At 67.9% G+C, this 15,003-nt stretch overlaps 1 protein-coding gene across 9 annotated transcripts in view; it reads left to right on the plus strand.

The window, feature by feature from the left end:
* Positions 1–15,003, plus strand: part of LOC127036501 (myosin-10-like) — a 56,924-nt gene that overhangs the window by 7,539 nt on the left and 34,382 nt on the right. For 5 of the 9 annotated variants that reach the window (XM_050927432.1, XM_050927435.1, XM_050927437.1 and 2 more), the window contains exons 3-14: positions 3,840–3,996; positions 5,415–5,442; positions 7,199–7,301; positions 8,341–8,361; positions 8,710–8,802; positions 9,114–9,177; positions 9,647–9,745; positions 10,754–10,897; positions 11,452–11,547; positions 12,247–12,365; positions 14,057–14,209; positions 14,292–14,465. In XM_050927432.1, the coding sequence (XP_050783389.1) occupies positions 3,840–3,996; positions 5,415–5,442; positions 7,199–7,301; positions 8,341–8,361; positions 8,710–8,802; positions 9,114–9,177; positions 9,647–9,745; positions 10,754–10,897; positions 11,452–11,547; positions 12,247–12,365; positions 14,057–14,209; positions 14,292–14,465 (1,251 nt within the window). The remainder of the gene's footprint in view (positions 1–3,839; positions 3,997–5,414; positions 5,443–7,198; positions 7,302–8,340; positions 8,362–8,709; positions 8,803–9,113; positions 9,178–9,646; positions 9,746–10,753; positions 10,898–11,451; positions 11,548–12,246; positions 12,366–14,056; positions 14,210–14,291; positions 14,466–15,003) is intronic. The other 4 variants (XM_050927434.1, XM_050927441.1, XM_050927438.1 and 1 more) reach the window with 1 other exon arrangement.

Below are 15,003 nucleotides of genomic sequence, written 5' to 3' on the forward strand. Positions count from 1 at the left end.
GGAAAGAACCCAGGAGTCCTGGCTCCCAGCCCCCATGCTCTGACCACTAGGCACCACTCCCCTCCCAGAGCTGGGTAGAGAACCCAGGAGTCCTGGCTCCCAGCCCCATGCTCTAACCCACTAACCCCCCCCCCCCGCAAACCAAGGATTCGCAGCACCCCCGATATGAAAAAGCCACTTGTCCCCCTCCCCCCGATGCAGCCAAGAGTCCCGAATGTGCCCCCCTCTGCCTATTGTCATGTGGGCTGGGAGAGATGGGGCTGGGGGAAGCCGCAGGGCCGGGCGGTGACATCTCGAGGGGCCCCGCCTGGACCCTGCCAGGGGCTGCCCCGGCCTGCTCTGCCCGATGTCCCCACTAGGGGTCGCCCCACTCCATCGATGGCCTGTCCCGGCAGGTGTGGGGCTGGGCGCATTTCTGGGCTGGGGGAGGCAGGGAGTGGCCTGTACTTTGCCCCAGGCAGGGAGGGCTGGGCCGAGGTGAGGGGCGGGACAGGTGGATTCCATGGGGCTGGCTCACGGGCCGGGGGGGTGGAGCACAGCTGAGAGCTTGGCAGGGAACCCGTTAGGGTCAGCCCTGCCCCGTGGGAGCCATGGGCCCAGCACTGGCTCCAGTGCCCCAGAGTGGCACCTGGGGGCCTGTGCTGCGGGGCAACGGGCTCAGCAGGGAGTGCTGTGCTATGGCGCAGGGGGCTCAGCAGGGGGGCGTTGTGCTGTGGGGCAGAGAGCTCAGCAGGGGGTGCTATGGGGCAGGGGACTCAGTAGGGGTGATGTGCTGTGGGGCGGGGTGTTCAGCAGGGGGTGCTGTGCTGTGGGGTGGGGGGCTCAGCAGGGGGCGCTGTGTTATGGGGCAGAGGGCGCTGGGCTGTGGGGCAGGGGGCTCAGCAGGGGGCACTGTGCTATGGGGCAGAGGGCGCTGGGCTGAGGGGCAGGGGGCTCAGCAGGTGGCTCTGTGCTGTGGGGCGGGGGGCTCAGCAGGGGGCGCTGTGCTATGGGGCAGAGGGCGCTGGGCTGTGAGGCAGGGGGCTCAACAGGTGGCTCTATGCTTTGGGGTGGGGGGCTCAGCAGGGGGCGCTGTGCTATGGGGCAGGGGCGCTGGGCTGTGGGCCCAGGGGTTCAGCAGGGGGCGCTGTGCTATGGGGCAGGGGGCGCTGGGCTGTGGGGCGGGGGGCTCAGCAGGGGGCGCTGTGCTATGGGGCAGGGGGCGCTGGGCTGTGGGGCGGGGGGCTCAGCAGGGGGCGCTGGGCTGTGGGGCAGGGGGTTCAGCAGGGGGCGCTGGGCTGTGGGGCAGAGGGCGCTGGGCTGGGGGCGGGGGCTCAGCAGGGGGTGCTGTGCTATGGGGCAGAGGGTGCTGGGCTGTGGGGCGGGGGGCTCAGCAGGGGGCGCTGGGCTGTGGGGCGGGGAGCTCAGCAGGGGGCACTGTCCTATGGGGCAGGGGGCGCTGGGCTGTGGGGCAGGGGGCTCAGCAGGGGACTCTGTGCTATGGGGCATGGGGCGCTGGGCTGTGGGGCGGGGGGCTTAGCAGGGGGCGCTGTGCTATGGGGCAGGGGGCGCTGGGCTGTGGGGCGGGGGGCTCAGCAGGGGGCGCTGTGCTATGGGGCAGGGGGCGCTGGGCTGTGGGGCGGAGGGCTCAGCAGGGGGCGCTGTGCTATGGGGCAGGGGGCGCTGGGCTGTGGGGTGGGGGGCTCAGCAGGGGGCGCTGTGCTATGGGGCAGGGGGCGCTGGGCTGTGGGGCGGGGGGCTCAGCAGGGGGCGCTGTGCTATGGGGCAGGGGGCGCTGGGCTGTGGGGCGGGGGGCTCAGCAGGGGGTGCTGGGCTGTGGGGCGGGGGGCTCAGCAGGGGGCTCTGTGCTATGGGGCAGGGGGCGCTGGGCTGTGGGGCGGGGGGCTCAGCAGGGGGCGCTGTGCTATGGGGCAGGGGGCGCTGGGCTGTGGGGCGGGGGGCTCAGCAGGGGGCGCTGTGATATGGGGCAGGGGGCGCTGGGCTGTGGGGCGGGGGGCTCAGCAGGAGGCTCTGTGCTATGGGGCAGGGGGCGCTGGGCTGTGGGGCGGGGGGCTCAGCAGGGGGTGCTGTCCTGGGGGGGACTCAGCTGAAGGCTCTGGGCTACAGGGAGGGGGTCCCAGCAGGGGTCGCTGTCCACTAGCTGTCAGGGCTGCCCCGATGCCTTGACAGGGCCGTGCCCGTGGCCGGGGCGGGGGGCGGCGCAGGGGTCAGAGTGGGAAGGTGGGCAGTGCTGGGGGCAGACAGGGTTGGGTCTGCGGCAGTGTGAGCCAGGGGGCAGAGGACACAGCAGCCAAGGTGGAGGGCAGGGCAGGTTGTCTTGGATCCCTGCCCCCCCTCGGCCGGGCTGGGTGTGGGGCAGGTTGGCGTGGTGCCAGGGCTAAGACAGGCCCGACTTGTTTGATGAGAACCTGGGCGGGCCACAGCGCCAGGTGTGAGTCCTGCCCTGCGGGGGAGTGGGGGGGGTTGGCACCGAGGGGAAAGCACCCCCAGGGAGGTGCCCCCGCCCTATCCCCCACTGAGCCCCCCAGGCCTCACCCCAGCCCCTCACCCTTCCCTGCTCAGGACATGCCTGTCCCTGCTTAGCATGAGATGGGGTCACGGGGTGGCAGCTTGGCCCCCTCCCCCCCGGGAGCAATGCCCCCCTGACCTGGGTCCAGGCCCTCTCTTCCATCAATGGGGATTTGGGGCTGGTCACCCACTGCTGGGCCCCACAGATGGGTCTGAAGCTGGTCACGGCCCCAACCCCAATACTACAGGGAGAAAAACACCATCCCCTGTGGAACCCAGGAGTCCTGTCTTCCAGCCCCCACCCCAAACCCACTAGATCCCACTCCCCTCCCAGAGCCAGGAGGGAACCCAGGCGTCCTGGCTCCCAGCCCTCCCTGCTCTAACCACTAGACCCCACTCCCCTCCCAGAGCCAGGAGGGAACCCAGGCGTCCTGGCTCCCAGCGCTGAGCGTAGACCATGTCAGTTCTTGAGTTGCCAGAGGTCTCCCATGGTGCCCCTGGGTGGGCTTGGATCTGCCCCCACCCTGCTGCGCTGGCCTGGGCACCTCGCCCAGCCTGGGGCAGGGACATGCCCGGCAAATGCCCCTCGGCTCTGTAATTAGCTGGGATTTAATTGGTGGGTGGCCCCGCCTGTAACTACAGACCCTGAGCCCAGCCGCTATGGGGAGCCGTGAGATGTTAGGGCTGGGAGCCAGGATGCCTGGGTTCTCTGTACGGCTCTGGGAGGGAAGTGGGTTCTAGTGGTTAGAGCAGGGGGGCTGAGAGCCAGGACTCCTGGGTTCTCTCTACGGCTCTGGGAGGGAAGTGGGTTCTAGTGGTTAGAGCAGGGGGGCTGAGAGCCAGGACTCCTGGATTCTCTCTACAGCTCTGGGAGGGGAGTAGGGGCTAGTGGTTAGAGCAGGAGGGGCTGGGAGCCAGGATTCCTGGGTTCTTTCCCCAGCTCTGTGAGGGAAGTGGGGATACAAAGCCCCGTCAGATCCCCCCATCTCCCCTTCCCCCTTTTCCATGCACTCGTTAGGGATCAGGTGGGCACTGGTTGTAGTCAAAAGAAAGTCCAGACGTATCTCCATCCTCCTGGCCTTGCAGAGGGTCCTGCCCCCCAACACCCCCCAGGGGGCTCAGGCCAGCTGTACCGAATGGGGGCACCCGTGGCCCTCGCTCTGGCACGACCCCTTTCCTCTGGGTTGGCCCCCGAACGCCCGGCCCTGCTTGGGAATTAACTACTAGGAATCAGTTTCCCTGTCGTAATGGTGCTGCGGGGAGAACCCAGGAGTCCGGGCTCCCTGCCCTTCCCCCGTTGATTCCCTGCCTCTCTCTGTGCCCCCCCCCAGACGTACTCAGGGCTGTTCTGTGTGGTCATCAACCCCTACAAGAACCTGCCCATCTACACGGAGCAGATTGTCGAGATGTATCGGGGCAAGAAGCGCCATGAGATGCCGCCCCACATCTACGCCATCTCGGAGGCTGCCTACCGCAGCATGCTGCAGGGTGTGTGTGTGTGTGTGTGTGTGTGGCCCCTACTGGGCCCTGCTGTGTGTGTGTGTCCAGCTCTGTCCCCTGTGCGTATGTGTGTGTTTGTGTGTCGCCCCTGCTAGGGGCTGGGCCCTGCTCTGTGTGTGTGTGTGGTTCCTGCTGGGTGTGTGTGTGTGTGTGTGTGGCCCCTGCTGGATGTGTGTGTGTGTCGCCCCTGCTGGGGGCTGGGCCCTGCTCTGTGTGTGTGTTTGTGTGTCGCCCCTGCTGGGGACTGGGCCCTGCTCTGTGTGTGTGTGTGGTTCCTGCTCTTTGTCTGTGTGTGTGTGTGTGTGTCCCCTGCTGTGTGTGTGTGTCTGTTTGTCTGTGTGTTGCCCCTGCTGGGGGCTGGGCCCTGCTCTGTGTGTGTGTGTGTCACGGAGTCCCCCAGTGATGCTCTGGAACTGCTCCCCACAAAGCCAGTCAGGACTTTGAGGAGCCTCCTCTCCCTCGGAGCAGACTGTCTCCAGGGCAAGAAGCTCACACGGCTTCACCACCTGGGTCTGACCTTGGAGCATCCTCTGCCCCTCCGTGCGCTTCCCACAGCGAGTCCGCCCCAGCGGGGTCCTGGGGAAGCCACCGGGTCCTGCACCCCCACTTCGCAGTCAGACGTGACTCTCAGCCAGCCAGTAACACAGAGGTTTATTCGATGACAGGAACAGGATTTAAAACAGAACTTGTAGGTACCGCGAGCCGGACCCCTCGGCCGGGTCCATTCTGGGGGGCAGTGAGCCAGACCCCCACGTCTGCACTTCACTCCTTGTCCCCAGCCAGCTCCAGACTGAAAACCCCTCCAGCCCCTCCTCCTCTGCTCCGTTCCTTTCCCGGGCCAGGAGGTCACCTGATCCCTTTGTCTCCAACACCTTCAGTTGGCACCTTTGCAGAGAAGGGCCCAGGCCATCAGCTGCCAGGAGACAGAGGGTCAGGCATTTGGGTGCACTGGCCCTTTGCTCTGCTAGATACTTAAGAGCTGCATAGGGGAAACTGAGGCACCAACACAGTATTCAGAGAAAACATTAAGACCATTCCTAGTTTGTCACTGTCTGTGCGTGTGTGTGTCCAGCCCTGCCCTGTGTGTGTGTGTGTGTGTGTGTGTGTGTGTGTGTGTGTGTTGCCCCTGCTGGGGGCTGGGCCCTGCTCTGTGTGAGTGTGTCCAGCCCTGCCCTGTGTGTATGTGTCCTGCTGGGGGCTGGGCCCTGCTCAGTGTGTGTGTGTGTGTCTGTGCTGGGGGTTGTGTGGGCTGGGGAAATGGGGGCTCTGGGGCAGCAAGGGTTGGGGCTGCTACATCCAGCCGGGTGACACACGCCCCCATATTCAGGAGGGGGCTGCGGGTGGGGGAGGTGACACTGCTGGGTGGTGTGCGCAGCACCACACTCATCGCCTGTCTCTTCCAACAGACCGAGAGGATCAATCCATCCTGTGCACGTAAGTGTCACAAACTCTGAGTGTGTGTGTGTATGTGTATGTGTGTGCGCACTCCCTGCTGGGGGGATGAGGGTGTGCGTGCGAGAGAGAGAGCGATGCTGCCCCCTGCTGGGGCGGTGTTTATGTGCCCAGCGCTGCTCCCTGGTGGCATGTGTGTGTATATATGTGCCCAGCGCTGCCCCCTGCTGGTGTGTGTGTGCGTGCACCCAGTGCTGCCTTCTGCTGGGGTGTGTGTGTGCGTGCGCGCCCAGCACTGCCCCCTGCTGGGATGTGTGTGTATATGTGTGTGTATGTTTGCGCACACGCACCCAGCGCTGCCCCCTGCTGGTGTGTGTGTGTGTATGTGTTTGCGCTCACGCACCCAGCGCTGCCCCCTGCTGGTGTGTGTGTGTGTGTGTGTGTGTGTGCCCGCGCCCAGCGCTGCCCCCTGCTGGTGTGTGTGTGTGTGTGTGTGTGTGTGCGCGCCCAGTGCTGCCCCCTGCTGGGCTGTGTGTGTGTGTGTGTGTGTTTGCGCTCATGCACCCAGCGCTGCCCCCTGCTGGTGTGTGTGTGTGTGTGTGTGTGTGTGTGTGCCCAGTGCTGCCCCCTGCTGGGCTGTGTGTGTGTGTGGGAGGGCTGGTCTAAACTGGGGGGGTATCGATCTAAGATATGCAACTTCAGCTGCGTGAATAGCGTCGCTGACGTCGAAGTACCTTAGATCGATTTTCCTCGGGTCCTCACGGTGCGGGATCGACGGCCGCGGCTCCCCCTGTCGACTCCGCTCCCACCGCTCGCTCCGGTGGAGTTCCGGAGTCCACGGGAGCGCGTTCGGGGATCGATATATCGTGTCTAGATGAGACGCGATATAGCGATCCCCGAAAAATCGATTGCTACCCACCGAAACGGCGGGTAGTCTGGACGTACCCTGTGTGTGTGTGCGTGCACACTCAGCGCTGCCCCCTGCTTGTGTGTGTGTGTGTGTGTGTGTGTGTGTGCGCGTGTGTGTGCGCACCCAGCGCTGCCTCCTGCTGGGGTGTGTGTGTGTGTGCCCAGCGCTGTCCCCTGCTGGTGTGTGTGTGTGTGTGCACACCCAGCGCTGCCCCCTGCTGGGCTGTGTGTGTGTGTGTGTGCGCGCGCACTCAGCCCTGCCTCCTGCTGGGGGGTGTATGTGTGCCCAGCGCTGCCCCCTGTTGGTGTGTGTGTGTGTGTGTGTGCGCGTGTGTGCACCCAGTGCTGCCTCCTGCTGGGGTGTGTGTGCGGCCAGTGCTGCCCCCTGCTGGGCTGTGTGTTCATGTGTGTTCACCCAGCGCTGCCTCCTGCTGGGGTATGTGTGCGGCCAGTGCTGCCCCCTGCTGGGCTGTGTGTTTATGTGTGTGCACCCAGCGCTGCCCCCTGCTGGGCTGTGTGTTTATGTGTGTGCACCCAGCGCTGCCCCCTGCTGGGCTGTGTGTTTATGTGTGTGCATCCAGCGCTGCCTCCTGCTGCGGTGTGTGTGCGGCAAGCGCTGCCCCCTGCTGGGCTTTGTGTGTGTGTATGCGCGCACATTCGCACCCAGCGCTGCCCCCTGCTGGACTGTGTGTTTATGTGTGTGCACCCAGCGCTGCCTCCTGCTGGGATGTGTGTGCGGCAAGCGCTGCCCCCTGCTGGGCTGTGTGTGTGTGTGTGTGTGTGTGTGTGTGTGTGTGTGTGTGTGTTCACACCCAGTGCTGCCTCCTGCTGGGCTGTGTGTGTGGTGCTGCCCCATGTACCCGTCACCGCAGCCCTGGTGCTGTTGCAGGGGCGAGTCAGGCGCCGGGAAGACGGAGAACACCAAGAAGGTGATCCAGTACCTGGCCCACGTGGCCTCCTCCCACAAGGCCCGCAAGGAGCAGAGCATCCCGGTGAGAGTCCAGCTGCGCTGGCCTGGCACTGGGCACCCATGGGTGCTGGGGTGGGTGCTCCCTATGGGGGCAGGCGGGTACTACTGGGCCTCAGCACCTGTGCCAGCTCACCTGACCAGTTCAGGGTCCCTTCCTCCCCCCCCAGCTGCCTATATAAACCAACCCCCCCAACACCTGTGTCTAGACTCTACCAGCTCCCCGTCACCCTGATGTGCCCCCCCAAGCTGTGTTCGTGCCCTGTGTGTTACCCCAGAGTCCCTGGAGCAATTAGGAGGGTGGGTCTGGGGCTGTAGTGAGGGTTAGACCTATCTAATGCTGAGAGGGTGGGGAGTGGGTATCAGTACGTCTGGGTTCCACCCCAGAGAGGCCGCATCCCAGTGCTGGGTGAGGCGTCCCCATATAGCCAGGCCCTGTGACCCACTCCAGAGGGGCTACCTCCCAGCACCGGGTGAGGGGTCCCCGTATAACCAGCCCTAGCCCCGTGGAGGCGGCCGTGTTCTGACTGTTGGCAGCGTGGCCAAAGGGGGCTGTTGGTGGATGCGGTGGGATACACGCGTCCTCCAGCAGTAACCTCTCCTCTCCCCTGTCTTGCTGCCCCCAGCTGGAGTCGCCAAACCTGGCCAGGCACCCGGCAAGTGGACGCATCGTGTGCCACCCGCCTGCCCGCCCGCAGCCATTCCTGCCCTTTGATTGGCTACCCATAGCCCCGCCCGCTTGGCGCGTGGTTCATCGAGTTGCCTTTTGCTGCTTTGCCTGGCTTTGTTATATTTTTTTGGGCTGACTTTGGCAAAGGCTTTTTGGTTACATCTGCCCCAGTGCCAGGAGCCAGGACTCCTGGGTTCTCTCCCCCGCTCGGGGAGGGGGGTTGGGGCCGGTGGTTAGAGCTGGAGGGGGGAGTCGATTCCTGGTTTGTGTCGCTGTCGGCTCGTTTTGTCCTGTTCGGTCGCCCCCCTCGTCGCCGCTCCGACTAACCCTCCGGTTCTGTTTGTCTTTTGCCCCTCTCCCCTCCACATCTCGTGTGCGTGTGACCCCTGCACAGAGCTCCGGCCCCGTCTCCTATGTGAGTAGCGCCCAGCCCCGCGGTTCCTGTGATAACCCCCAAATCCCCGGGGGTGGGGGGAGGGTCACTCGTATAATAGCGCCCCCTGCTGGGAGAGGTGGGGGCCGGAGCAGCTGGGAGCTCCCTGCACCTCCCAGCGCCCCCTGCTGGGAGAGGTGGGGGCCGGAGCAGCCGGGAGCTCCCTGCACCTCCCAGCGCCCCCTGCTGGGAGAGGTGGGGGCCGGAGCAGCCGGGAGCTCCCTGCGCCCCACAGCGCCTCCTGCTGGGAGAGGTGGGGGGCCAGGGCAGCCGGGAGCTCCCTGCCCCCCTAGTGCCCCCTCCAGTGTGACCCCGGCCCTCTCCCTGCAGGGTGAGCTGGAGCAGCAGCTGCTTCAGGCCAACCCCATCCTGGAGGCCTTCGGCAACGCCAAGACGGTGAAAAACGACAACTCCTCCCGATTCGTGAGTGTGGGGGGGCAGCAGGGCTGGGGGGGAGGAATGAGGGGAAGGGGCAGGCAGGGGTGTGGGGACCCCGGGGGAAGGGGCAGGTTGGGGTGTGGGGGCCCCTAGTGGACGGGCAGGTCAGGGTCTCAGGGCCCTGGGGGGAGGGGGAGGCAGGGGCGTAGGGGTCCCTGAGGAAGGGGCAGGCAGGGGTGTGAGGGCCCCGGGGGAAGGGGCAGGTGGGGGTTTGGAGGTCCTGCGGGGGAGTGTGGGGGCAGAGGAGTCCTTCCACCCACCACATCAATTCCATTGCACCCTCTGTCCCCCACCAGGGTAAATTCATCCGGATCAATTTTGACGTGGCCGGCTACATTGTTGGAGCCAATATAGAGACCTGTATCCTTTGGGCTGGGGGGCAGGATGGGAGGGGAGTGGGCAGGGCACTTGGCCCCTAGCAAGGTTTGGCGGGGGGTTGGGAGTGATTGCCCCTCCCTGAGGTATGGGGTGGGCTCTTGGGCTGCATATGGGGGTGATTCCCCCTCTCTGAGGTATGGGGGGGCTCTGGGGCTGTGTGTGTGGGTGATTCCCCCTCCCTGAGGTATGGAGGGATTCTGGGGCTGTGTGGGGGGTGATTCCCCCTCCCTGAGGTATGAGGGGGCTCTGGGGCTGCGTGTGGGGGTGATTCCCCCTCCCTGAGGTATGGGGGGGCTATGGGGCTGCATATGGGGGTGATTCCCCCTCTCTGAGGTATGGGAGGGCTCTGGGGCTGCGTGTGGGGGTGATTCCCCCTCCCTGAGGTATGGGGGGGCTCTGTGGGAGCGGGATGGGTCCCAGGGCTGTGTCCCTTTCCTTAGCCCCGGCTCAGACCTGCTGGAGAAATCTCGCGCCATCCGGCAGGCCAAGGACGAGCGAACCTTCCACATCTTCTACCAGCTGCTGGTGGGGGCAGGCGAGCACACAAAGGGTACGGAGCCTCCCCGCGAGCCCCACGGCCTGCCCAGGCCTGGGGAGAACCCAGGAGTCCTGGCTCCCAGCCCCGCCCCCACTCTGGACCCCACTACCTCCCTGACACACTCTCTGGGGCCTGAGAGAGTACAGCAGTCCTATGTGGGGCTCCTGGGGCAGGCTGGTCGGACATGGTGCTGACCCCGTCCCTGCCGGTCCTGGTGAGAGGCAGCTGGTTGGACGTGGTGCTGACCCCGTCCCTGCTGGTCCTGGGCTGGGGAAGGCGGCCGGTCGGACGTGGTGCTGACCCCGTCCCTGCTGGTCCTGGCCTGGGGGAGGCAGCCGGTCGGACGTGGTGCTGACCCTGTCCCTGCTGGTCCTGGCCGGGGGAGGCCAGTCGGACGTGGTGCTGACCCCGTCCCTGCTGGTCCTGGCCTGCGGGAGGCGGCCGGTCGGACGTGGTGCTGACCCCATCCCTGCTGGTCCTGGCCTGCGGGAGGCGGCCGGTCGGACGTGGTGCTGACCCTGTCCCTGCTGGTCCTGGCCTGGGGGAGGCGGCCGGTCGGACGTGGTGCTGACCCCGTCCCTGCTGGTCCTGGCCTGGGGGAGGCGGCCGGTCGGACGTGGTGCTGACCCCATCCCTGCTGGTCCTGGCCCGGGGGAGGCCAGTCGGACGTGGTGCTGACCCCATCCCTGCTGGTCCTGGCCTGCGGGAGGCGGCCGGTCGGACGTGGTGCTGACCCCGTCCCTGCTGGTCCTGGCCTGGGGGAGGCGGCCGGTCGGACGTGGTGCTGACCCCGTCCCTGCTGGTCCTGGCCGGGGGGAGGCCGGTCAGACGTGGTGCTGACGCCGTCCCTCTGGTCCTGGCCTGGGGGAGGCAGCCGGTCGGACGTGGTGCTGACCCCGTCCCTGCTGGTCCTGGCCGGGGGGAGGCCGGTCAGACGTGGTGCTGACCCCGTCCCTCTGGTCCTGGCCGGGAGGAGGCCGGTCAGACGTGGTGCTGACCCCGTCCCTGTCTCCCCGCTAGCTGAGCTGCTGCTGGAGCCGTTCAACCAGTACCGGTTCCTGTCCAATGGGTTCCTGCCCATCCCAGGCCAGCAGGACAAGGAGATCTTCCAGGAGACCATGGAGTCCATGCGCATCATGGGCTTCTTCCCCGAGGAGATCCACAGTGAGTCGCCCCTTCGTTCGGGGGCAGATCCCCACCCAGGGCGGGGGCTCACCTGGTACCAGGAGGGGATTATGGGGGTGGAAACCTGAGGGGTGGGGAAGCCTGTGTAGATTGGGACTTAGGAGAGGAGAGTCGAAAGGTGTCTGGGGCAGGGTATGGGAGGGGTGGTGGGCCAGGAACTGGCAGCCTGTGTGGGGTTAATCTAGTGGAGAGGAAATGGGGGACCCTGGGTTGGGGGGCAGGATCTAGGGGGGCCTGCAGAGGGTCAATCTAGTGGAGGGGGGATGGAGGGACCCTGGGTTGGTGGCAGGATCTGGGGGGGCTTGCAGAGGGTTGATCTAGTGGAGGGGGGATGGAGTGACCCTGAGGTTGGGGGGCAGGATCTGCGGGACCTGCAGAGAATAGGTTGTGGGGCAGGATCTGGGGGATCAGGTAGGACTGGGTGTGGGGTGGCGGGGGAGAAGCCCGAGGAGTGGGATGAGGGGCCATGGGGAGGGCTCCACTGGCTGGGGGTGCCAGCTCCCTGCCCCCCTCACTGGCCCCCCGCCCCCCAGGCATGCTGCGGATGGTGTCGGCCGTGCTGCAGTTCGGGAACATCGTCTTCCGCAAGGAGCGAAACACGGACCAAGCCTCCATGCCGGACAACACCGGTACAGGGCAGCCCGGGGTCCTTCCCCTCCTGGGGGCGCCGGCCTCGATCCAGCCCCATGGCAGGGAATGGGACATGGGGCTTTCCCCTGTAGGGGGCACCGTCTGGGGGGGTCCTGTGTGGGAGGGGTGACCCATGGGGGGCTGTGTGGGGGCATGGGAGGGGCTATGTGTGGGGGTGAGAGGAGGGAAGAGGTGGACTGTGGGGGGCGGGGAGGAGGTGGGCTGGAGGGCTGGGAGGGGGAGGAGGGGGGCTGTGGGTGGGGGCTGGGAGGGAGAGGGAGGCTGTGGGTGGGGGGGGTGGGAGGCGGCAGACTCGGTTGGGGCTGGGAGCGTGGGAGGGGGGAGGAGGGGGGCTGTGGATGCGGGCTGGGGGGAGAGGGAGGCCGTGGGGTGGGAGGAGGGAAGAGGGGCTGTGGGTGGGGAGTGGGAGGGGGTGGAGGGGGGCTGTGGATGGGGGCTGGGGGGAGAGGGAGGCCGTGGGGTGGGAGGAGGGAAGAGGGGCTGTGGGTGGGGAGTGGGAGGGGGTGGAGGGGGGCTGTGGATGGGGGCTGGGGGAGAGGGGGCTGTGCGTGGGGTCTGTGGGGGGAGAGGGAGGCTGTGGGGTGGGAGGAGAGAAGAGGGGGGCTGTGGGTGGGGATTGGGGGAGAGGGAGCCTGCCCCCCTCCCGCCCCCCGGGCTGAGCTCTCCCTGCCCCCCAGCCGCCCAGAAGCTCTGCCACCTGCTGGGGCTGAACGTGACCGAGTTCTCCCGCGCCATCCTCATGCCGCGCATCAAGGTCGGGCGCGACTACGTGCAGAAGGCCCAGACCAAGGAGCAGGTGGGGCTGGGGGGGGACAGATGCCAGGGAACGTGGAGCTGGAACCCTAGGGAGGCTGGGGGTGTGGTGGGGGTGGGGCAGGGCATGGCAGGGGTAGGGCGGGGGGATGTGTGGGAGGGGCAGGGGCATGGTGGGCGAGAGGGAGGCGATGTGGGGGCTGGGTGCGGGGGGAGCGGCAGGGCGTGTAGCAGGAGCAGGGCATGGTGGGGGAGGGGCAGGATGGGGTACTGTGGGGGTGGGACAGGGGGCGGGCAGGGGCGAGGCGCAGGGGGAGAAGGAGCAGGGTGAAGTGGGTGTAGGGGGCAGGGCAGGGGGCGTGGCGGGGGAGGAGAAGGAGCAGGGTGCAGTGGGTGGGGGGAGGGGCAGGGGGCGTGGTGGGGGAGGAGAAGGAGCAGGGTGCAGTGGGTGTGGGGGGGGAGGGCAGGGGGCGTGGTGGGGGAGGAGAAGGAGCAGGGTTCAGTGGGTGGGGGGGAGGGGCAGGGTGCGTGGCGGGGGAGGAGAAGGAGCAGGGTGCAGTGGGTGTGGGGGGGAGGTCAGGGGGTGTGGTGGGGGAGGAGAAGGAGCAGGGTGCGGTGGGTGGGGGGGGAGGGGCAGGGGGCGTGGTGGGGGAGGAGAAGGAGCAGGGTGCAGTGGGTGGGGGGGAGGGGCAGAGGGCGTGGCGGGGGAGGAGAAGGAGCAGGGTGCAGTGGGTGTGGGGGGGAGGGGCAGGGTGCGTGGAGGGGGAGGAGAAGGAGCAGGGTGCAGTGGGTGGGGGGGAGGGGCAGGGGGCGTGGAGGGGGAGGAGAAGGAGCAGGGTGCAGTGGGTGTGGGGGGGAGGGGCAGGGGACGTGGCGGGGGAGGATAAGGAGCAGGGTGCGGTGGGTGGGGGGGAGGGGCAGGGGGCGTGGTGGGGGAGGAGAAGGAGCAGGGTGCAGTGGGTGTGGGGGGGAGGGGCAGGGGGCGTGGTGGGGGAGGAGAAGGAGCAGGGTGCGGTGGGTGGGGGGGAGGGGCAGGGTGCGTGGCGGGGGAGGAGAAGGAGCAGGGTGCAGTGGGTGGGGGGGGGGAGGGGCAGGGGGCGTGGCGGGCGAGGAGAAGGAGCAGGGTGCAGTGGGTGTGGGGGGGAGGGCAGGGGACGTGAGGGGGGAGAAGGAGCAGGGTGCAGTGGGTGTGGGGGGAGGGGGAGGGGCGTGAGGGGGGAGAAGGAGCAGGGTGCAGTGGGTGGGGGGGAGGGGCAGGGCGCATGGCGGGGGAGGAGAAGGAGCAGGGTGTGGTGGGTGGGCAGGAGGGGCAGGGTGCGTGGCGGGGGAGGAGAAGGAGCAGGGTGCAGTGGGTGGGGGGAGGGGCAGGGGGCGTGGTGGGGGAGGAGCGGGGGTGGGGTGCCGTCAGGCCAGGCAGGGGGTGTGGCGGAGGAGGAGCGGGGGGGGGTGCCGCCAGGCCAGGCAGGGGGCGTGGTGGGGGAGGAGAAGGAGCAGGGTGCAGTGGGTTGGGGGGAGGGGCAGGGGGTGTGGCGGGGGAAGGGTGCCAGGGGGGTGCCGCCAGGCCAGGCAGGGGGCGTGGTGGGGGAGGAGCGGGGGGGTGCTGCCAGGCCAGGCAGGGGGCGTGGCGGGGGAAGGGTGCCAGGGGGGTGCCGCCAGGCCAGGCAGGGGGCGTGGTGGGGGAGGAGCGGCAGGGTGCCGCCAGGCCAGGCAGGGGGTGACTCTCTGCCCCCCCAGGCGGATTTCGCCGTGGAGGCGCTGGCCAAGGCGACCTACGAGCGTCTGTTCCGCTGGCTCGTCCATCGCATCAACCGGGCCCTGGACCGCACCAAGCGCCAGGGAGCCTCCTTCATCGGCATCCTCGACATCGCCGGCTTCGAGATCTTCCAGGTGAGCCGGCGCTGAGCCCCCCAGGGCCCCCCTGCACCCCCGAACCTGCCCCAGCGCCCCCTGACCTGCCGCCCCCCCGCAGCTGAACTCCTTCGAGCAGCTCTGCATCAACTACACCAACGAGAAGCTGCAGCAGCTCTTCAACCACACCATGTTCGTGCTGGAGCAGGAGGAGTATCAGCGCGAGGGCATCGCCTGGGACTTCATCGACTTCGGCCTCGACCTGCAGCCCTGCATCGACCTCATCGAGCGCCCGGTCAGCGGGGCGGGGCAGGGGGCACCGTGCTGCTGGGGGGCTGGGCGGGGGGCTCTGTGCCATGGGGCAGGGTGGGGCAGGGGGCACCGTGCTGCTGGGGGGCTGGGCGGGGGGCTCTGTGCCAAGGGGCACGGTGGGGCAGGGGGCACCGTGCTGCTGGGGGGCTGGGCGGGGGGCTCTGTGCCAAGGGGCAGGGTAGAGCAGGGGGCACCGTGCTGCTGGGGGGCTGGGCGGGGGGCTCTGTGCCAAGGGGCAGGGTAGAGCAGGGGGCACCGTGCCGCTGGGGGGCTGGGCAGGGGGCTCTGTGCCACGGGGCAGGGTGGGGAGGCCTGGCAGGGGGCACCGTGCTGCAGGGGGTGGGGCAGACAGCAGGCTGGGCTGGGCAGGGCAGGGAGGCCTGGGGAGGGGGAACTCAGGAGGGGTCACTGTGTCTCAGGGTGAGGTTTCTGGGCAGGGGGAGAAGTGCTGTGTGTGGTGGGGGGCTGGCTGGGGGGCTCTGTGCCATGGGGCAGGGGGCTGGGCAGGGTGTGGGGGCAAG

The sequence above is a fragment of the Gopherus flavomarginatus genome, chromosome 18, assembly GCF_025201925.1.
Source record: "Gopherus flavomarginatus isolate rGopFla2 chromosome 18, rGopFla2.mat.asm, whole genome shotgun sequence".
Lineage (NCBI taxonomy): Eukaryota > Metazoa > Chordata > Testudines > Testudinidae > Gopherus > Gopherus flavomarginatus.